At 52.3% G+C, this 22,949-nt stretch overlaps 2 protein-coding genes across 2 annotated transcripts in view; one reads left to right on the forward strand and one right to left on the reverse strand.

The window, feature by feature from the left end:
• ALK (ALK receptor tyrosine kinase) overlaps positions 1-22,949 on the forward strand; it is a 752,296-nt gene that overhangs the window by 689,658 nt on the left and 39,689 nt on the right. Inside the window, 7 exon segments of the mRNA XM_050754032.1 lie at positions 7,890-8,040; positions 13,938-14,069; positions 15,187-15,331; positions 18,526-18,708; positions 19,921-20,019; positions 20,516-20,668; positions 22,001-22,105. Of these exon segments, the coding sequence (XP_050609989.1) occupies positions 7,890-8,040; positions 13,938-14,069; positions 15,187-15,331; positions 18,526-18,708; positions 19,921-20,019; positions 20,516-20,668; positions 22,001-22,105 (968 nt within the window).
• Positions 1-22,949, reverse strand: part of LOC126933840 (protein FAM136A-like) — an 879,973-nt gene that overhangs the window by 646,852 nt on the left and 210,172 nt on the right. The gene's annotated exons all lie outside the window — the stretch shown is intronic.

A 22,949-nucleotide genomic window follows, 5' to 3' on the forward strand; every position in this document is an offset into this window, starting at 1 on the left:
AGCCGAGCCCTAGTGAACCCACCCATCCTGGAGGCGTGGCTGCCACCGAGGCCTGGCACTAGGACCACTCCGCTGACTTCTCTGCCCACTGCTGGGGAGATGAAGGGAAGGGAGCAAATGCGGCCAAGCCCCAGCTTCATGCCAAAGGGCGACCACCACTGCCTGGGGCATCCTCCAGGATGTACACAGTTGGAAACACCCCCACTCTTAGCTGGTAACTTATCCTGGGCCCACCTCCCACCCTCTATAGCTTTGCCCACCTCCCCAAAGGAAGAGGCCCAGAAAGAGGGAGAGGAAGCGGGGGGCAGGGCAGGCAGGAGGAGACAGCAGGCTGGCATGGGGGCTTGGGTGCAGCCCTGGAACCCGCATCTCCTCCACCCACCATGTCTTGCTTTCCCTGCCCTGGACTTACCACTTCCTCTGACAGGTGATGCAGTCCGTGTGTCCAGGTTCCTGAGCTTCATTTTCCCCCTGCTCTGCAGATCTCAGGGAACCATAGTAAGCTTCCATTAGGATGCCGTGCCTGACACCAAGTGTGCAAAGGTGATTAAAATCCAGCCCTGCCCCAGAGGCACTGCTGCCAATGGTGTGGTGGTGTGTGCACAGGCATCTCCATGGGGTGTAGAGAGAACCACAGTGGAGGTTTACACAAGGTGCTGCTGTGGAGGCCGGGGAAAGGCACTGCGCCCAGCTGAGCTTGTGAATGGCTCCTGCCAGGAGATGGGCACCTGGGTTAAGTTCGAAGGCCCTAAGCATTGTCTACAAAGAAGCGGGTGGCCAGAGCCTGCAGTGAGCACAAGAAGTTGGTACTGCTGATGAGAAGTCGGGCAAAGCTGGCCTGGGGGAGCCGAGGCTGGAGGCAGCAAGGCCAGGTCCTGGGGCTTCAGTGTTACCCCCAAATGCCTCTTAGTCCCCCTGGTGACAGCGTGAGGTTGGAAGTGAGAGAAACGGCCTGGAGGTGGGGAGAGCCGATGGAAGGGAGTCACTGTCACTCAGGCCAGGGTCAAAAGGACTAAGCCAGGACAGGGTTAGGTGCAGGGGACAGGCCCAGAGGTGTTCAGGAGCTGGGATCAGCGTAAGTTGAGGACTGAGTGAATGTGGAGTCGGGGACAACGCTGAGACTACATCCACACTCTGGCGTGGGCTGAGGAAGCGAGGACAAGGAGCGCAGCCACTCTCCCACGTGCATGGCTGAGGACGGGCAAGGCTAGGGCAGCAGCGAGAGGCCCTGATCAGGGGGCCTCTGGGCGCTGGTGCTGAGTGACCATGGTGTCTAGCGGGTGGGTGGCTGGAGCGGATGGGAGCGTGGGAGGCCACTGCAGTGCCACAAGAAGAACGTGGATTATGGGGTTTGTGCTGGGGAGGGGGACAGCATCCTCAGTGTTGTCACGAAATGGAGACAGACGATGGCACAACCCAGCTCTGAGAGGTCTGTCGGGGGACTCAGTGAGAGCCCACGGGTGGTCTGCCCCAGGCAGAGGCACCAGCACTTAGCCCAGCCCACCCCCTCTCTCTCCCTGACTTCTCCCCTCCTTCATCCCTCTCTCCCCCTCCAGCCCACCTGCCTTCCTACCTGTCTAGGACCAGCATCCTTCTCTGCCTGCAGTCCTGCCCCCACCTCCTCCCCACCCACTACCACACACACACAGATTGCATACAACACCATTTGTCAAGCATAGCCCATTGCTCCTGATGGCAGTCCTCACACAGCTCACCTGCTCTTCAGACATAACCGACAAGAGGCCCCAGGTCCCAGCTGGAGCCAGCTGACCTGGACCACAGCCGTTCCTGATGGTCTCTACCAATGGCACTCATTTCCTTACCTGGGGCACCAGCGTGTGCAGCCAGATAACACCATCATTCAACTCCACAAATAGCCATGGAGCCCTACTGTGTGCAGGGCACTGAGCCATAGAGCCCCTACTATGTGCAGGGCAGTGAGCCATGGAGCCCCAACTGTGTGCAGGGCACTGAGCCATGGAGCCCCAACTGTGTGCAGGGCACTGAGCCATGGAGCCCCTACTGTGTGCAGGGCACTGAGCCATACAGCCCCTACTGTGTGCAGGGCACTGAGCCATGGAGCCCCTACTGTGTGCAGGGCACTGAGCCATGGAGCCCCTACTGTGTGCAGGGCACTGAGCCATACAGCCCTAACTGTGTGCAGGGCACTGAGCCATGGAGCCCCTACTGTGTGCAGGGCACTGAGCCATACAGCCCTAACTGTGTGCAGGGCACTGAGCCATGGAGCCCCTACTGTGTGCAGGGCACTGAGCCATACAGCCCCTACTGTGTGCAGGGCACTGAGCCATGGAGCCCCTACTGTGTGCAGGGCACTGAGCTATGGAGCCCCTACTGTGTGCAAGACACTGAGCTATGGAGCCCCTACTGTGTGCAGGGCACTGAGCCATACAGCCCTGTGTGCAGGGCACTGAGCCATGGAGCCTCTACTGTGTGCAGGGCACTGAGCCATACAGCCCTAACTGTGTGCAGGGCACTAAACCATAAAGCCCCTACTGTGTGCAGGGACTGAGCCATGAAGCCCGGCTATGTGCAGGGCACTGAGCCATACAGCCCCAACTGTGTGCAGGGCACTGAGCCATGAAGCCCGGCTGTGTGCAGGGCACTAAGCCATACAGCCCCAACTGTGTACAGGACACTGAGCCATGAAGTCCTACCGTACATCAGGCACTGAGCCATAACACTCCTGCTGTGTGCCAGGCACTGAACCATGGAGCCCTACTGTGTTCCAGGCACTGACTAGACTGGTAGAAAAGGCCTGAGACTCTGGAGCCTCATAGTCTCTAGAAAGACCACAGGACAGAAAAGTTTAATAACAGTCCACAATGCCAATCAAGCTCTAGACAATAGTAGGAGAGATGTCACAGGCATGATTAATTGCCAAAGTAATTGTATGGATAGCCATCGCTGTAAAGGGCACAGACCAGGGAATGTCAGAGATGGAGGAATTAGGCAAAGATGCATGGGCTGCAGGCAGAATTAAGTTTGAGTTCAACCTCCACCACCAATGCTCCATGTGACTTAGAAAGTTGTCTTCCCTCCTCTCCAGAGGCTCCATCTGCAGAGCGAGAAGTTATGGAGAGAGGTCACTGAAGTCCCTGCAAGCTCAGGTGTTTCGAGGCACTTAGGGCTACACTGGCCAGGAAGGTGCTGAGGGAGAAACAGAGCATGAATCTTGCTCATTGACACCACAAGAGTGGAACCTGGGCCGGCCCCACTGAAAAGCATCTGCCTCCACAATTGAGCCCTTCAACCCTGACCCCTATCTGGATAATACAACTATATACTATGTAACACTATATACCTGATCAGAAATCTCCCGCTGTCCAATCTCCATCCACACTCACACGCATCATGTGTTATCACAATAACCCTGCAGGGTGGGCAGGACAGACCTCACCATCCTGATTTCACACATGAGGAAACTGAGAAACAGGAGAGAAAAGGACCTTGCCCAGGATCCCATGGGGAGTTAAAGGCAGAGCCCACAGCAAGGTGCTGCTCTCCCGCTCCTCCGGAGGGTGTGCCAGGAAGGAATGGGGCGCTTCCGTTTTTCTGAGTGGGAGTCCGCTCTCTCCCCCAGGATCCCCCATGTGGGTGTGGACACTGTGATTGTGCTACACACCAGCTGTGCTCTCATTTCAGGATCCGGCAGGCAGTCACTTTGATTTGCTGCTAATTCTTTATTTAAAAGAGATTCACAACTCAATTACATCAGGTAACAATGGCTCGCAGTCAATAATACAAAACACAAACCCAATAAACATCTCTTCTGACCAGGGGACATGGATTTAGATGAGGAAAAACAAAAAAATTACAGCATCAGCTCGTCGAGAGCAGTATCTTGTAATTTCCAGTAAATTGGAATCACTGTGAGTCATTTTCCCCACTTGAGTGGCAGGTATATTAATTTCTTGTTGTTTCTCAACCATCAAAAATAAATTGTTTACAAGGGATGGGGAGAAAGCTTCGAAGAGGCAGGCTGAGGCTATTATCGTAGCATGAGTTTGTGTAACGTGATTCACAGGGTGCAGGAGAAGTGCTAAGGCTTCAGAAGTGCTAAGGCTGCCCTGTGCTTTACACAGAAGTGGGCTCTGGGTGAAACTAAACAGCCTTGACCCCAAGGCCCCTTGGCCATGCCCTGGTTCACCCACTTGGTCCCCTTCTGCATCCCAGAAGTCACCCCCGGAGAAGGAGTGGACAGACTCACCCATGGGGGCACAGGATGACAGCAGCTGCCATTTGTCACTCACTGGCTATCCTCTGGGCTCTGAAGTAGGTCCCTTATAAGCATCATCTCATTTAATTCTCATAACAGCCCTCCAAGGTAGGTATTATTATCCCCTTTTTATACATGAGGAATCTGGGCTCAGAGAGGGTAAATAACCTACCCAAGGTCACACAGCTAGTGAGTAACACTGGCAGGGTCAGGACCAGGGAGAGGTAAGCAAAGCACCTTGGGCAGAAAATTTAAGGAGGTGCTTCCTCTCAGGGTCAATAGAGTGCAAGGTCCTCCCTGGGAGGGAGGCACCTCGCTGGGCTCAGCCTACTCCTGGCCCTGAGTGGCAGAGCTGGGATTTGGATCCAGGTCTGTCTGCATTCAAGCCCTTGCTTTTCTACCTGTGGCACATCCCACTCCGAAGGCAATCAGCCCTGTAGTAGCAACTAGAAGCTTCCAGAGCAGTGAAGCTCTAATGGTGGAATTTTAGGCTTCAGGGGACTGATGAGGGAGCTACTCCTTCTAGGACCCCTGCAATAAATTCAGGCAGGCAGCTGCCTGCTCCCCCTGACTTTAAGCCAGCCTCTCATCTGGGTTGGAAATGTGGGGCTGAGGCCACTACCCAGGAAAGTACAACCCAGCCACGGACACCTGCTCACCAAGCTCTACTGTCTGCTTTGGAATCTAGAAAGCTGACCCCAGCCCCGGTCTCGCCCTGTGCTTTGCATGGGTTTGCAGTCTTCTCAGATTCGTTTTGTATGCCCATGAGAGCAGGGGTTCTTGTCTTCATTTTCTTCCTCAGTAGTGGAAGTTGAGGCTCTGAGACATGGACCATGTTGCCTCAGGTCACACAGTCAAAAGAACAGGGACAAGAACCAGCAGATGACTTGGAGCCCAGGGCTTTTTCCATCCCAGCTCACCATCAAGAACTAGGTCAAGACATAGATGGGGCTGGCTTTCAAAGGTGGTTGAGGGGAGCAGGGTGGGAAAAATAGCAAAGAAGGCTTAGGAAGGGTAAAAGGAGTCAGGAACAAACAATGTCTAAAATATAATAAATTGGCTAAATTTAAACATACGAAAGAGTCCAGAATGATTCATAATGCATGGTTGATGCAAATGACTATGCAAATGATGCCAAAAGGAATGGGCAGCATGATGCTCACCACTCAGCCACAGCGGGAGTGGGGAGGTTGAGGACTTCGTCTTGGGCAGAACTTTTCCAAGCAAACCACATCTTCAGGTGGAGATGACTTTTTTATGCAGCCTGACCAGGCCCCAGAAACCTGGGGAAGCGAGCAGGTCAGAGTTGGGGCCCATCCACACTGCTGTCCCCAGACGACAGGAAGCCGCCACATTGTCCCCTACCCAGGTTCACTGAGCTAAATAATGCTGCCTCCTCTTACCTTTCACCAATAAGCTTTCCTTTTTCTCAGCCTTTTAATTATCGTTATCACCTTGTCCATTTCTAATGGATCAGGAGGGAGTGTTTGGCTGAAGGTCTGGGAATTCGGAGGGGCGAAGAGCTTCTCACACCCCTCTCTTTGTGCTTCCCAGCAGCACACTGGGGAGGAAATGACCTCTAAGAGGGGATGTGCAAGGGTTTGGACCGTAGCCAGCCACTGACTGGCTGTGTGGCCTCAGATGAGTTACTTAGTGCCTCTGAGCCTCAGTTTCCTCATTTGTCAAGTGAGATTAATAACATTTGTTGTTTATGGCTATCGGGTGATGCCGTGTGCCTGTGAGCATGCGTCGTGCCTGGCACATTGGAGGATGCTGGTAATCAGCCCACAGCCCTCTCCAGACCTACAGCCCTCAGCTTCCCACTCCATCCACCTGCCGCAGCCAGACATACCAGAGGCTCCCTGCTTCTTCACTTCCGTTCACACTAGCGCCAGTTCCCACCACCTCTTTCTGTTTGTTTCAGAGCCCTACCCATCTGCAAGCTCCACATGAAGCCAACATCAGCCTTCCTCACCCCATCCCCACGCCCCAGAACCACCTGTTGCCGTCCCCCATCTCCCTCCTGGCCCTAAGCACCTGGCAACCCTTACTTTGGCCAGAGATTCGCAGCTTCCCCGGGGCTTTCACCCGTGAGCTCCTTTCGTTGGACTATTGTGTTGTTTGGAATGAAAACGATTCTTCTCTTACTAGGGAAGGGGCTGGGGCTCCGAGAGGGCACAGGGGCAGGAAATGGCCCCATCTGATCAGGGAGCCCCGGAGCCCTCCACTTCGCCTCCTGAACGTAGCCACCCTATGGGGAGACTTCTCTTTTCATCATGAAGATCATCTCCCCAGTTTCTTTGTGAGCTCTTGAAGAGCCTGGAGCTGTCTCAGGTCCACAAAGCCTTACACCCCTCCCAACATTCGATAAACTCCCATCAGTGCCCAGGCACCCACCAGGGCAGTGGGCACTAGACTCTCCATTTGCATTTCATGAAGTCCTCAGTTCCTTGCCTGCCATGTTCGCAAAAAGCCTGTGCAGAAGGGCCGTGGGCTCTGCCTTGCGAGAGCTCTGGGAGCCCCTCACACACTGGGAAGAAGGGACATTTCCTGGAGCTGTAGATAAAGGAGCTACCGTGCGTGCACATGGGCAAAACTGCCTTGCATCTCTTCCTGGTTTTTCGTAAAAGACCTTGGATCTGAATACACATGGATGTGAAAGTCTCCTGAGTCCTGTACCCTGGCAGCTGGTCTCTGGGGACCCATTTGTTAGCTGGTGCGCTAGCTGTCTTCAAGACATGCCGCTCTTCTGATATACTTCAGAAGAGAGTTCTTTTTTTCCCCATCCTTGCTTGACTTCATTGCCGCAGCCTAAGAGGCAGCAGAAATCATCTCCCGTCCCCACGCTCTGTTTTTATTTTCATCCTGATGGGTTGTTTGTTGTCTGCACACACATTGCTCCAGAAGGAGTTACTGGCGGGATGGGAATAGACAGTCGGCTCATACACACTGCTTTCCTCAATCATTCTGTGTGGAACCTCCTTGTTTCCAGACCCCATGGAGAGACTTTACAACTTTGTACCAAGTCAATTATGGCTACTACCATCATTAATAATAATAATAATAATTAAGTAATACTTATTGAGTGCTTATTAGCCACAATTCTAAGACCACATGTCTTAATTTCTTTAATCCTCATAACACATGTAGGCTAGGAGGCAAGTTCACTTATTATCCCCATATTATAGATGAGGAATAAGGAAGTTACTTGTCTAAGGTCACATGAGTCCATTGATCTGGGACAAGGAGAGAAAACCATAAAGAGGAAATCCTAGGTATTCAGAAAGTCATCACCCCAATATGCCACATTCATATAGTCTTCTCTTTCTCTGCTGTTTCCCTCTCTCTCTCCCCTTTTTCTCTCCCTTCTTCCCTCTCTCCTCCCTGCCCTTTTCCTCTCTTTCTCTCTTGCACCCTTTACTAGTCTTTAACCTTCCTAGTTCTGTGACTGAGGTAACTCCCTCTCCCTCCCTAAACTTGACCATCCTCTCCTGAAGACGCGGAGAGGATTCCCTTTCTGCAGGGACTGATATGGGGGAGAACCCTCAGACCATGACGGGGTGTGCTCAGCCCACTGGAAGCTGCTGGGTTGGCAGGAATGGGGAGAGTCTTCATACCACAGCGGGCGCCAATGTTCTTTGTCCCATTACAGCATCTCGGGCTACGGAGCTGCTGGCGGGAAAGGCGGGAAGAACACCATGATGCGGTCCCACGGCGTGTCTGTGCTGGGCATCTTCAACCTGGAGAAAGACGACACGCTGTACATCCTGGTTGGGCAGCAGGGAGAGGACGCCTGCCCCAGTGTAAGTGCCCAGAGCAGGGGTTTCTCATCTGCACTCTCTCAGGCTCCGGGGAGGCCTCTTGGAGGCACCAGCACTCAACACCCTCCTCCTGGAAATTCATACCAGGAGAATGAGACAGCAAAGAGTAATTAAACAGCAGTTATGCAAACTCCCAGCACCACAGTGGTTCACCTCTTGCCTGTGCTGGGGGGAGGCAGGACCTGGCAGGGCTGGCCATCCTAGCAGGAACTCAGCACCCTGCAGGGTGAATCTTCTGGTTGGGTCAGGCCCCACCCTCCCTCACCTGAATCATAGCTTTTGCTTGGGAAAAGGGGCTGAGGCATGTTCTAGCACCCAGGAGCCCCGGATCCTTCTCCAGAAACTTATATGAGAGCATCCTTGGCAGAGAGATGTGGGAAGAGGGGCTCCCGAGAAAGCAGTTTACTTCCACAAAATAAATTCAGGGCTCCTAAGAGCCAGGCTCTGGACCAGGAGCTGAGGAAGCATGAAAAGTAGAGTTCAGCCTTTCCCTTCTGCCCCTTCGGGGTTAAGGCGAAACGATAGGAGCAGGCTTAGCTAGTGCAACCTTTTGCATAAAAAATATCTCAACCCCAACTTTTATTTAGCAACTATAATTGGGACTTTCCAACCTAATATAATATATTAAGCCATTAAATTGCAGGCTGCTGTAATTTTCACAGGAATTTATTGAGTGCTAATGTAATTCTTTCATCTAAGCAGAAAGATTGCATTATCTTCTGCAACGGACTTTCACTTGATTGGACTGTAATCAGTTATGTCTTTTCACAGGACCGCGTCTTTTTAAAAAATTCAATTGAAATCTAGTTGTTCCTCGGGGTTGCTGCACTTTATTATTTTTATTAATCAACCTACTAGCTTTCAAACGTTGTGGACGCACAGGAAGTTCCCAAGCAGGCGGGAGGAGGCGATTCTCGGCCAGGGACAGAGGGCAGCTCCCTCTGCTGGTCGGGCAAGGCATAGCGGGGGCCTGTGGGGAGAGTAACTTGTCTTCCCTGTGGCTTCACACCTCCACCCCTGAGCAGGCATTTGGAAAGGGAGGAAAATGGCCCTTGTCAGGCACTACCTCCATCTCCAGTTCTCCCTAGGCAGAAAAAATGGTGTCTAGACACAATTCTCAAGAGAATGAAGGGGACTCTAAGAATTAAACTGCAGGGGCTGGGTGCAGTGGCTCATACCTGTAATCCCAGCACATTGGAAGGCCAAAGCGGGAGGATCACTTGAGGTCAGAAGTTCAAGACCAGCCTGGCCAACACAGTGAAACCATGTATATACTTAAAATACAAAAATTAGCCAAGCTAGTGGCGCACACCTGTAGTCTCAGCTACTTGGGAGGCTGAGGCACAAGAATCACTTGAACCCGGGAGGCAGAGGTTGCAGTGAGTCAAGATCATACCACTGCACTCTAGCCTGGGCAACAGAGCAAGACTCTGTCACAAAAATAAATAAAAAAATAATAATTAAACTGCCGGATGTGGCAGCTTTGCTGGTTCAACTGTACATCTATGGGGGCAGTGGGGAGTTGCCCTTCTATGTACCTGGCCACGCTGGAGCTCCTGTGCTGGAAATGGGCTCCAGCTCCTGCTAGAATCCTCCTCCCCACCCTTAACTGCAACACATGTGCCCACACACAGCCCTCAGCCCTTTTCTTCTCCAGTTCCTTCCAAACCTCCCCTGGTGGCATGAGTCTAAATCAGGCTTTCTCAACAGTGGCATTATTGGCACTTTGGAGCAGGTAATTCTTTGTGGCTAGAGGCGGGAGTCTGTCCTGTGTATTACAGGATGTTTAGCAGCATCCTTATCCTCTGCTCACTTGGCGCCAGTAACAGCCCCCAGAAATGACAATCACAAAAGCCTCCAGACATTTCCAAATGTCCCCTAGGCCGCCGAGTCTGTTCTAAATGTTAAATCCCACCATTACCATCACCTGCAAGACAGATATTATGAAGAGCCAGCCCACAATCCAGACAGCACTCAATTCATTCAAATGTATTTAACCAATATTTATTGAGCACCTACTTTGTGCCATCCCTGTTACAGGAACTTGGGATATATTGGTGAACAAAAGAAAAATCTTAGCTTTCAAGGAACTGACATTTGAGGAGAGGGAAGGGGGAATATCTGGGGAAACAGTGACCCCAGCAAAGGCCACGTCCCAGAGGTTCGTCGATGCTCAAGGAACACTCAGGCTAGAGGAGAGGGAGCAAAAGGAAGGGTAGGTAAGAGATAAGGCAGAGGTAATAGGACTGGATCAGGCCACTTTAAGACATGTTGGAGCCATAGGAGGGTTTTGAGGCAAATGGTGACATAATGTGGTATGTGTATTAAAAAGCTCACTCTGGCTGCAATGTGAAGAATCTACCATTGAAGAATCTATGGACACAGGGGAAGGGTCAAGACAGTGAATTCGAAGGCTATGGCATTAATCCTGGCAAGAGATGATGATGGCTTAGACTAGGATTGTAACAGTGGAGGGGATGAAAAGTGGTTGAATCCTGGGCGTAATTTCAAAGTCAAATCCAAAAGGATTTTCTGCCAGATTGAATGAGAAATTAAGAGAAAGAAAAGAGTCAAGGATGACTCCAAAAGTTTTGCCTGAGCCACTGGAAGAAGGGAGCTGCCATCACGTGACTTAGGGAACACTGTGGAAGGAGCAAATTTGGGGGTAAGATCAGGAGTTCAATATCAGACATGCTGAGTTGTAGAGGCCTGGTAGACAGCCACAGGCAGACAGGTGGATGATGGGAACCAGGCCACTGGAGTTCAGGAGAGAGGTCCAGGCTGGGGATATAAATAGATATAAATATGGGAGAAATTAGCATAAAGTTGAGACAGGATGAGATTGCCTAGGATGCAGTACAGATAGAGAAGAAAGCAAGGACTGAACTTAAGGGACCCTCAACATTTAGAGGTCAGGAAAAGAAGAGGAACCAGCAAAGGGGGACGAAAAAGAGGAACCAGGGAGGTAGGAGAGGATACAAGAGGATGGGGAGTCCTGGAAGTCAAGTGAGGAAAGGGCAGCAGCTCCTCCGAACGCTGCTACTGGTCCAGCAAGAGCCTTGACCGCTTCCCATCCCCACCTGATCTAAAGGAGACACCAGAAGCAGGGGCGGGGTGATGAGCATGGGTCCAGGCTCTAACTACAGGAAAGCCCATCCTCAAGCCCCACTGCTGTCTCCTCCCTATCCCAGCAATCTCCAGATCTGTTCACGAGGGGAGGGCATCCCATAGGTCCCACTGCTGCCCACCAGCCAAGAGAGGAGATGGAGCAGAGGCTGAGGGGGTGGACCTTCTTAGCACCGCTGGTTCAGACTGGGCAGCCCCTCCATCTCCAGATGAGGAGACAAGTCCAGGGAGGCGGGGTGCCTCACCTAGTATAGCCCAGCAAATCTCTGGCAGAGGCGTCAAGAACCCAGACTGAGCAGGGTGTGATGGCTCATGCCTATAATCCCACACTTTGAGAATGCTGAGTCAGGAGAATCACTTAGTTAGAAACTAGCCCGGGCAACATAGCAATACCCTGTCTCAAAAAAATAAATAAATAAATTAGTCGAGCATGGTAGTTCGTACCTGTACTCCCAGCTACTCAGGAGGCTGAGGCAAGAGAACTACTTGAAGCCAGGAGTCAGAGACCAGTCTGGGCAACATAGCAAGACCCTGTCTCTAAAAAAAAGAAAAAAGAAAAATTAGTCAAGCCTGGTAGCTTGTGCCTGTAGTCCCAGCTACTCCAGAAACTAAGGCAGGATGATTACTTGAGCCCAGGAGTTCATGGCTACAGTGAGCTATGATCCTGCCACTGCACTCCAGCCTGGGTGACAGAGTGAGACCCTGTCTCCAAAAAAAAAAAAAAAGAACCCAGACTGGACCCCGAATCCTGCACTCTGCCCAGCTGACAGCTCATCCCCAAGGCCAACCCTCAGGGCACATTCCTTGCAACTCATGCCTGTGCCAGGTGGCAGTGAGCAGGCTCCTCCCAGGAGTCTCCCCCCAGGCCAGGACATAGCTGCACATACGTACGGGAAATGCCAGCTCTCTACAACAGCAATTCAGAGCCTTCCACCCACACTAAATCCACTCTAAGAAATATCAAATTATTTCCATCATTAAATCCAAAACGCCATGGAACAAATTGCTTCTCGGCTATTTATCTGGAAATTTCTGTAGTACTCATTGCCGGCACCCCTGAGTGCTTTAGCCTAAGAAGTGGCTCAAGAAGAATGGCTGCATCCACTGGCTGGTTATGAAGCAGCATCGATGGAAATGTGATGTTTTACTGGCTTTTTTTCTATTAAGTGAAAGAAAAGTTACTTTCCTCCGAGGTCAGGCTGATGTTTGAAGAATTTGTCTGAGCTATGGTGGCCAACAAGCAGGCGTGGCTGTTTTTGAAGCACCATCCTCCTTCTTCAGGGATTCCAGGATTCTGTTACAGAAATCTCCAGCACAATCTTGAGGGCTCTCTTATACCTTAGCCCCAACCAGGAGCATGTGTGGGCCCAGAAGTGAATCTAAATTAAAACAGCAGCTGTCTGGGCACAGTGGCTCACACCTGTAATCCCAGCACTTTGGGAGGCCAAGGCGGGCGGATCACCTGAGGTCAGGCGTTCAAGACCAGCCTGGCCAACATGGCAAAACCCCTCCTCTACTAAAAATACAAAAATTAGCGGGACATGGTGGTGCGCACCTGTAGTCACAGCTGCTCAGGAGGCTAAGACACCAGAATTGTTTGAACCCGGGAGGCAGAAGTTGCAGTGGGCCAAGATCGTGCCATTGCATGGAGTAAGACTCTGTCTCAAAAAACAGATAAGAATAGCAGCCATTTACTCAGTTCCCACTGTACATGAGGCGCTCCACTAGACGCCTTACTTGTACTACCCTCAGTAAATGCCACAATGACCTGTGTTGTCTTTATTCCCAGCCACACTGGAGGATGAGAGATCAAGGGCCCCTGTCACGGTTTCCCGGGGTGGGTGGAGAATCCAGACTACCTGATTGCAGGGCTCACTCTACAAGGCAAGCAGAGGGCTGTGCCAGGGATTCCGGAGGGAAGAAATGGAACATTAGCTAGGAGGAATGAGATGTCCAAAAAGGAGAACTGATTTTCCCAGAGAAGAACTGGGAATAAAACTTGAGTCTGGCCTTTGTGGTTTTTTTCTCTCCTCCTGATGCTTCAGAGCTGTGACTTCTCAGAAAACCTCGATGGCTCTCAGTGAGAGAATGGCTGTCGTAGAGAATGAAGTCCACTCCTCGCAGTGCCTTCAAGGCCTCTAGCCACGATCAGACTGTTCAGTTCAATTGTCTCTACCCACCTAATTTACACTCCCTCCAGCCCCATCTCACCACATAGGACTTCCCCATTCTTTCTCAGATCTCTTCACCCCACAGGATGGAAACAGGTCATCCTGGACAATCTCTCTGTCCTGATAGACTTCTGGACCAAAGAGACCCTTGTGCTTTTCCCCCACACACCCCATTCACCCACTTCCCTCTGGGCTCATGCCATTCTTTGTTCTTGCAATGACATAACTTTGCCCTACTCTCTGTGAAAAACAAACAAACAAACAAACAGCAACAAAAAAAACCTCCCTATCCTTCAAGGCTCAACTAAAAGTCGCCTCCTACAGGCAGTCTTCACAGCAATAAAACCTTGCTCTCTCGCTCCCAGTTTCTCCTAAGCCATTTATTGTCTAAGCCATCCTTGTGGTCCTTCCCCAACACTGCCCAGAGGGACAGTTATTAGTGTATTTTTCTGCCTCCTAAACTCAACTGTAAGTTTTTTTGAGAGAGAGTCAGATCCTGTTTTTAAGCCTAGAAGTTCTGTCTGCTGCAAAGTGGAGAACTCCGGTTTGGCCACAAACCTAACGTGCTTTTTGTTTCTACAGACAAACCAGTTAATCCAGAAAGTCTGCATTGGAGAGAACAATGTGATAGAAGAAGAAATCCGTGTGAACAGAAGCGTGCATGAGTGGGCAGGAGGAGGAGGAGGAGGGGGTGGAGCCACCTACGTATTTAAGGTAAGGTCTACACCGCCAGATTTCCACCAGGTTTCTGTGAATCTGCGATGTTAGAGCCTCATGACAGCCCTGGGACAGAAACACCTCAGATGCTCTTATCCCCATTTAAAGATGAGCAGGGTCAGGTGCAGTGGCTCATTCCTGCAGTCCTAGCATTTTGGGAGGCCGAGGCAGGAGGATCGCTTGAGGTCAGGAATTCGTGATCAGCTTGGACAACATAGCAAAACCTTGTCTCTACCAAAAAAAAATTTAAACATTAGTCACTTGTGGTGGCTTACACCTGTAGTCCTAGCTACTTGGGAGGCTGAGGCAGGAGGATCGCTTGAGTCCAGGAGTTCAAGGCTACAATGAGCTGTGATCACGCCACAGCACTCCAGCCTGAGCAACAGAGCAAGACCCTGTCTCTAAAACCAATAAAAGAATTAAAAAATAAAAATGAGCAGACTGAGATCCAGAGCGATATAGATTCTGTCTGTCCAGGAAAGGGTAGACTCTTCTCTTACTGATACAGCAGCCCAATTTCACCATGCACAGCCTGTGCCATCCTACTTTCAGAGGGTCCTACTGTGCCCTCCTGGACCAGCTCTCTGTCCTAAGGTAGATTTTTCTGACATCATCACAGCCAGGCCAGAAACTGAAGACCGAGGCCACCTGCTAGGTCCTCCCACAGGACTGTGATGCTGAGGGCTTAATCTTGAATCTTTGGGGGCCAGAGTCAGAGACCCCTAAGAATGAGGGAGAGAGAGTACAGAGAGACCTGCTTCTAATCACCAGCATCCAGACCTCTGAGGCCAGTCTGAGGAGCTTCAGGAAAGGAGCTGGAGGAAGCAGAGGAAGCAGCCTCTAAGATCAACCCGCACCTCCTGGTATATATATTTTGCTTTTGGTGTATAGGTTTTGCTTCTCTGGTTGAACCCTGACTGATAGAGAAGCTTGTGGAGTCGATGGGCTATTGTAACAAGGATTCAGAGTCCGCAAACCACCTCAGACCACTGAGAGGTCACCAGGTCACCCCACTGCCCAGCAAACCCTCAGTCAGGCTGAGTTAACCAGGGCTTGGGGGCTCCACGGGGAAGCACAGCTGGGTTTCTCAATGTCTCAACATCTCCCCGGTCAGATGAAGGATGGAGTGCCGGTGCCCCTGATCATTGCAGCCGGAGGTGGCGGCAGGGCCTATGGGGCCAAGACAGACGCGTTCCACCCAGAGAGACTGGAGAATAACTCCTCGGTTCTAGGGCTGAACGGCAATTCCGGAGCCGCAGGTAAAGCGCCGCAAGCATGCCCTCTCCCGGAACCTCTCCCAGGCTTTCAGCTGGGCCCTGATGCCATCGCATGCCTGAGGGCATCTCAGTCACTGGCACCTGGGATGCTGGGAGCTCTGGATATTGGTCCCAATATCCAGGGAGGGAGGGCAGGCAGCACCCTGGGAGCCCTGCAGGCCGTCCTGCTGACCTGGAGCTTGGACTTATAGAAGGTTACTGAGAAAGTGAGGCAGGGAGCAGCCGTCAATCAGCCAGCTGACCCTCCCTGGGTTTTACCAACATGCAACTGTTAGAGCCTCCCCCGGAGATTTCTTCTTCCTCCAGGGGCAGATGAAAAAATTCTGGACAATGTCAGGCCCCCTAGACCCCTATGGTACAGACCTCCAGGCCCAGGGCTGCCAGACCCAAGCATACGCCACTGGAAAATCTCCTTCTTGACTCTCCACGGCTGAGCTCTCTTCCTTCATTAGTGGGAGCCAGAAGCACAACAATGCGAGACAGGCAGGGAAGAGAGTATCAGTTCCCTGATTCCTCTAAAGTCAGCCACCCCAAAGACAGAAAATGCAATTCCTTTTTGTATTTTCTTTTCCACACAATCAGACTGTGGGAGGATCTTAGAAGGCATTTAAGATTTGGGATTAATTAAAACAAATGTGCAAACTGTCTCTCAATTGAGAACAGCTAGAGATAGAAGAGTAGAAACAGTCATGGGTCCACCATGAGGTTCTCCAGTGACGTTCGCAGCACCCCTACCGAGTCCCAGCACCTGAGAAACCCTGAAGCACCTCCGCCTCTGTTGCACATGTGCTGTCAAAACAACGCTGCAGGCTTCCAGGCGGATACCATTCCTGTTTTACAGGAGAGCCAATGGGCTCACCAAGGCCTGATGACTCTTGTTTTTCTCAACATGGTCGAGCTGTTTAGTGATGGAGACAATTTTGTTCGTTCGTTTGTTTGTCTGTTTTTGCGACGGAGTCTTGTTCTGTCGCCAGGCTGGAGCGCAGTGGCACGGTCTCGACTCACTGCCACCTCTGACTCGTGGGTTCAAGCGATTCTTCTGCCTCAGCCTCCAGAGCAGCTGGGATTACAGGCACGCACCACCACACCCAGCTAATTTTTGTATTTTTAGTAGAGATGGGGTTTCATCATGTTGATCAGGCTGGTCTCGATCTCTTGACCTCAAGCGATCTGCCTGCCTCGGCCTCCCAAAGTGCTGGGATTACACACGTGAGCCACTGCGTCTGGCCAGACTCAATTCGTATTTTTAAAACACCGTTGTTCTGATTTTGATATGGGTTATTTTCCTTTCCACACATTTGCTCGAAGGCTGCAAGATGGGTGTGGGGTCAGAAACCTCCTCCGCTGGGGGCTGAGCAGGATGAAAGCACAGCACATGGTCTCCACCATCTCGTTCTGATTTATTTATTATGCACTTGCTCACAGCCCTGCACAAACACCAGAGCCAACTTCTGGCCCCTATCGCGCCTAAGGGGCCTTCCCTCTGCCACATGACAACCGCCTTGACAGGCCCACACCCTCCTCTGAGAGCAGAAGGGAGGACAGCGAAACCCAAGCTCAGCACCCACCCTGCAGGCTTCATGGCTGACAAAGTCCCCCCAGCTTGCCTGATGGCCTCGCCTCAGCTCTGCTTGTCCCCATTCTAGATTCAAGCTTGTTCCTGACCTCAGCTTCATTTTCAAAACCTGGCTTCCTCTTTCTAGCAAGACAGTTATCCCACCTACAGGTCCCTCTGGGTCCCAAGGAATCTCGGCCACAAGTGCTTCCAGAAACCCTGCCAGGCCGGTTCACCCGCAGGGCTCCGGCAGACACACACACTGCTGTTTCCACCTTCCCCCGTCAGTGTCCAGGTCCCCGCCACACATCATCGCTGCAGCAGAAAGGGTTTTAGGGTTTTTAGGATACAGTCGCCCTTTCCTATCCATCAGTTCTGTGTTCGTTGGATTCAACCAACCACAGATCAAAAATATTCAAAAAAAAAAAAAAAAGATGATTATGTCTTTACTGAACATGTACAGACTTATTCCCTAAACAATACAATAGCTATTACATAGGATTTACCCTGTATTGGGTATTATATGTAATCTAGAGATGACTTTTTTAATGGGAGAATGTGCAAATACTATGCCACTTTATATAAAGGGACATTTATTTTGGTGTGATGGAGGGATCCTGGAACCAATCCTCCACAGATACTGAGGGACAACTGTAGATGTCTGTTCAAATGTCCTATGGAACAGTAGGGATAGGGGATGTCCTGGAATCTCAAAGGTTAGCAGAAGAGATTTCTTGTGGTCAACCTGTGGCTACACTCAACCTCGGCTCTGTAGATAGCTTCCTTTGCAAGGGCCCAAAGCAGCCCCAGTCATTGGGAAGCACAGCCCCGAGGCTGCCTTTGTTGCCAGGGCATCGTCCTCCACCGACCAGGGCTTCTGCTCCTGACCTTGGAGCGGTTCCTGAGAGCCTGGCCCTGGAGAACCTCTAAGCAGGCTGAGCCGAGGTGTGAGGCTGTCTGCACGCATGTGTTCTGCCTCTCAAGCCCCTGACACTCCTCATCCCTGGCAGTTTGTGGAGCATTTCATACACTCACTGTCTCCTTTGATCTTACATCAACCCCATGAGCTGGGTCTTATTATCCCCAAGCTACAAGTGAAGAAACACAGGCTCAGAATGGGCATTCTTGCCCATGGTTTCTTAGACAGCAGTGGGCTCTGTGGTGCCTAGTCCAGGATTCCTGCAAGGAACTTTAGTGCAGGGTTTTGACATTTGGCTGCTCAAAGACTGATGAGTCCCATTTCTTGTTAGGATGGGAGGCAGTTAATGAAATGAAGGTCCAGCGCTATGGGGCTTGGCTGACATGACGAGAAGATAGAGGAACGAGTTTAGTCACCATGCTGCCTGTCTGCCCACCTCCCCCGATCCTTAACCAAGCACAGCCCCTCCTTTTGAGCCAGAGAGGACTGGCAGGAAGCAGGGGTACAAGGCACGCTCTCATCTGGGTGTACTCAGCTGTGGCCAAACAGGTCTCCCTAGGGCAAGCAGCCTCCTGGTTTTCCTACTGTGGTTTTCCTACTGAAGATGGGCCCCGGGAGCTGGAGCTGGTGCGGGCACCCTCCAAGGCGTCCTCCATCCTTCTGGCCAGCATCCTCACGCGGGTTCCCTATCTCTTCCCGCAGGTGGTGGAGGTGGCTGGAATGATAACACTTCCTTGCTCTGGGCCGGAAAATCTTTGCTGGAGGGCGCCACCGGAGGACATTCCTGCCCCCAGGCCATGAAGAAGTGGGGGTGGGAGACAAGAGGGGGTTTCGGAGGGGGTGGAGGGGGGTGCTCCTCAGGTGGAGGAGGCGGAGGATATATAGGTAAAGATGATTCGTGTTCAAGGTGTCACTCCCCCCCTTAGTCCTAGGCTCCTCACCTCCCTGCCCTCTCCCGGCCCTCCCCTGGCCTGCCCAAGTGTGGACTGTGATGTGACTGCACGCCTCCCCTCTCCGCCTGGCTGGACCTGCCGGAGGCAGGGTGTTGGCTCTCGAGCCAGCATCCTGCCTCCAGGCTTCCTCAGCGACAACATCAAGATCCCATGTGATTCTTGATCTCCCCCAAAGTCGATGATAAAGAGGCTTTGGTTTTCCAGACTAGTCTCTGAGTCACCCGTAAGGACTCCCCCAGCCTCCCTTGGATGACCTGGCCAAGCCAGCTCCTGAAGGGGTTGGTTGGTGGTTTCATGGACTCCTCACTCCTGCTCCCTACCCCAGCCCACCAGCTTCGTGAAAGGCGCTGCTGTTCCTGCTGACGAGAGCTACTCCCGAGGGCAACTGCAGGCAGGCTTAGCCCGGCCCTTCAGCAAGCAGCCGGCCATTGACCCCAGCTGCTTCATCTGGGCTTTAGAGCACAGTCAGCAGAGCCTTCTGAAGCTGAGAGGCTGGGAGACGATGGCTCCCCGCTCCCCACAGATTAGGACGAATGCATGCATGCTCTGTGGTGTTCGTGTCTGTGTTTTGCTTTGACGCTGTCTGTAAGATGCTTGTGTTAACCACATGCTCTTCTTTTCCAAGCTGGGTGGGTGGGAGGAGCCCGAGGGGGGAGCCCAAAGATAGCCCAGCCCCAGGTGAAAGGAGGGACAGGAGCCTTAGGGTACAGGGGCTCGTCTCCCGCAATCCCCACACCCCGCCACACCCCAACCCTGACCCAGTGGGGCTGGAGAGCAACTCCTCATCCTGACCAGTCCTGGGAGAGGCACCACGGGCGTATCCCAGCCTAGAAGGACTAGAACTTTTAGACTCTTGCTCACATTAACCACTTCTTAGTGGGCCCCCAGCAGAGTGGTAGAGGCCCCTCCTCCATCGGAGCTGGCCTGGACCTGAGGGGAAAGTGGCCATACACCCAGCATCTACTGGGCCAAATCCCATGTGCAGCCTCTGTGCCCTGAGCCTCCCTTCCCTCCCCGCATCCCTATCCCTGAAGCCCCAGTGACCCCCTAACTTTGGCCAGAGCTGCATGCCCCGCTGACGTGCATGTGTGTTGATTTTGGCACCCACCCCCCATGTTAAACTCTGCTCTGGTTTGCTACTCAGGCGGCAATGCAGCCTCAAACAATGACCCCGAAATGGATGGGGAAGATGGGGTTTCCTTCATCAGTCCACTGGGCATCCTGTACACCCCAGCTTTAAAAGGTAGCCCCTCTTCCAGGCAGCAGAACAAACTTCCTTAGGTCAGTCCTCCCACCCAGCTAAAACCTCAGAGTCTCTGACGTGTATCCAGGATACAGAGGCACAATTATGGGTCCCTGGCAGGCAAGCTTCCTATAGCGCAGGTCACCACATTTTCTGGAAGTCAGGATGCGTGCTTTAATATGAATGCAGAGGCAGAATCCTAGGAAAGGTAACAACAATAGCCCAATACCTGCACCAGCCAACCTAAAGATCACATGTGTGGGCTTCCTCCCACCACCGGCACAAATGCAAACATCCATAGGCACCCATGCCAGCTGCCTCCACTGCACTCTCCATATGCACAGGAAGACTCCCCTACACAGCTGTGCTTCCAGTGGCTATGGGACCTAGGAACAGGGACCAGAGCACCCACAGTGACCACCTGGAGACACAGTACTGAGGCTGGGAGTGGGGAAGCAGGCTCGGCCGGTGACTGACCCTGCCTCCTTGTCACCAGTGATGGAAGGCCATGGGGAAGTGAATATTAAGCATTATCTAAACTGCAGTCACTGTGAGGTAGACGAATGTCACATGGACACTGAAAGCCACAAGGTCATCTGCTTCTGTGACCACGGGACAGTGCTGGCAGAGGATGGCGTCTCCTGCATTGGTAAGGGGGCGGGGCCGGGGGAGGCAGAGGGGCAGACAGCCTGAGATTTGGCGCATGACCACAAGTGGTTTCTGGGTTCCAGGACACCCTGGATTCGGTTTTGTAAGCTGTCTTACCTCCCCTACCTGCGACAGCTCAAGCGCTCTGACCCCTGTGTAAAAGGTGGGCCATGGCTCCTGAAGGAGTCTTAAAAGTCCTCTGGTATAGAATACCGTCCCCACTGAGGGGCCATTCTGCCCCCACTTAAACATGCCCAGTGACAGGGACCTCACTGCTCCTAAGGTGCTCTGTTCCCTTGGGCAGTTTCAGAGCCGGAGCCCTGTCCCCTTAACCTTCCTCTCCTAGGTTTCCTTACCGCAGCAGCTTTTCATGTGCAGTGGAAGAAGGCAGTGCTCCCATCCTCCTCCTTTTCTTTTTTTTGGCAGAGTTTCACTCCTGTTGCCTGGACTGGAGTGCAATGATGTGGTCTTGGCTCACTGCAACCTCCACCCCCCAGGTTCAAGCGATTCTCCTGCCTCAGCCTCCCGAGTAGCAGGGACTACAGGCGCCTGCGACTATGCCAGGCTAATTTTCATGTTTTCAGTAGAGACAGGGTTTCACCATGTTGGCCAGGCTGGTCTCGAACTCCTAACCTCAGGTGATCCACCCGCCTTGGCCTCCCAAAGCGCTGGGATTACAGGCATGAGCCACCACACCTGGCCCAATCCTCCTCCTTTAACTCTTCTTCAGACTAAATAACCTGTTTGTTTGCAGCAGTTCATACAAGATGCAGTTTTGTGTCTCCTCTCCACGCCGCGCTGGTGTCCCTCTTCTGCATGTGTTCCATTGTCGATGTCCCTTTTGAAATGTAGTGTCCAGTACCAAGCACGATGCCTCCGTGTGGTCTGGCCAGCAGAGGGCACAGGCCCCCTCCCCACTCTAAGCCCAGTGCCTCAGGGCCACAGGGAAGTAATTTAGCCTCAGAGGGTGTTACTTAGAGCGCACCCTGTTGTTTGGTCACCTGCGGTCCCCACATCTCTTCCAGATCTACTTTCGTTTCACCTTCCATCCTCACCCTGTAGTTGTGCAGCTCATGTTTTAACCAACGTCCCGCCATTGATATTCATCCCTGTTAAATTTCCCTCCACTCAAAAGCTACAGCTAAAAGCTTGTAAAAACAGGATGAGTCTGGTCCTGCTCATGATTCTCTGAAAAGAGAAGTGTGACAAGGTCTCCAAAGATGGGAGGGAGCAGGTAGTTTTTGTCACAGCTGGAGAGGTTATTTTTGACTTGGGACCAGCTCAAAGGAGAACGGGTGTGGTTGTCAGTGCCCCACTAGGACCTGTCTTCCAGTGTCGCCCACCCCAGAGCCGCACCTGCCACTCTCACTGATCCTCTCCGTGGTGACCTCTGCCCTCGTGGCTGCCCTGGTCCTGGCTTTCTCCGGCATCATGATTGGTGAGTGCACAGAGCCCCAGGGACTCCCAAGGGGGCGGGAAGGCAGGACGGAATAGTGTCTCAGGCTGTGCCACGGTTGCCAGGGTGTCACTTCATTATGCTAGTCCCTGGAACTCGGTGGGGTGGTGATTAGGGAAGCCCAGGCCAAGCCAAAACCGAAGCTCCCAACCTTCCCCCAACCAGAGCAGCTGCAGTTCCCTGAGGAGCCCCTGATTCTGCACCTCAGCCCCGTGTGTGTCCTCTGGCTGATCAGGGGGTGGGGAGCTCTCTTCAGTGTCCATCACGATGGGGAAAGCTCGTCCCCACCCCTAGACGTCACTTCTAGCTCCCATGTGCTTCCGCGGGCACAGCTCCTGTTTGGCTCCCACCCTGTATAATGCACTAGCCCACTCTTCTCCAAACCAGTCCTCCACCACCCTCCAGGCAGAGAGATGGAAAGATCGGTTTCTGAGTATATTTCTGTTCAGCCTGTGAGCCAAGGTGAGCTGACCTGCAGGTCACAGAGAGCTCAGTGTGGTCCCAACCAGCCCTTACTGCTGGCAGAGACATGCCCAGTACAGATGGGCAGAGGCTTGAATAGGGCAGAGGGAAAGGGTCCTGGGAGCCCTCACAGGCCAGGCCCCTGCAGGCAAAGGGATCTTCCAGTAGAAGGGAGATGGCAGCACACGCTGCGTCCCCATATGGTGCCATCCCTCAAAGGGACAGGATAACAGGAGCTAACACTTGTTGCATGGTTACTACATGCTTAGCAATTTACACATTTCAGTTCATTCGATCCTCAAGTAACCCTAATCTGATCGTGGTCGGTCCATAGCATAGAGGAGGGAACTGAGCACATAGTGGG

Source organism: Macaca thibetana, chromosome 13 (genome assembly GCF_024542745.1).
Source record: "Macaca thibetana thibetana isolate TM-01 chromosome 13, ASM2454274v1, whole genome shotgun sequence".
Classification (NCBI taxonomy): Eukaryota; Metazoa; Chordata; class Mammalia; order Primates; family Cercopithecidae; genus Macaca; species Macaca thibetana.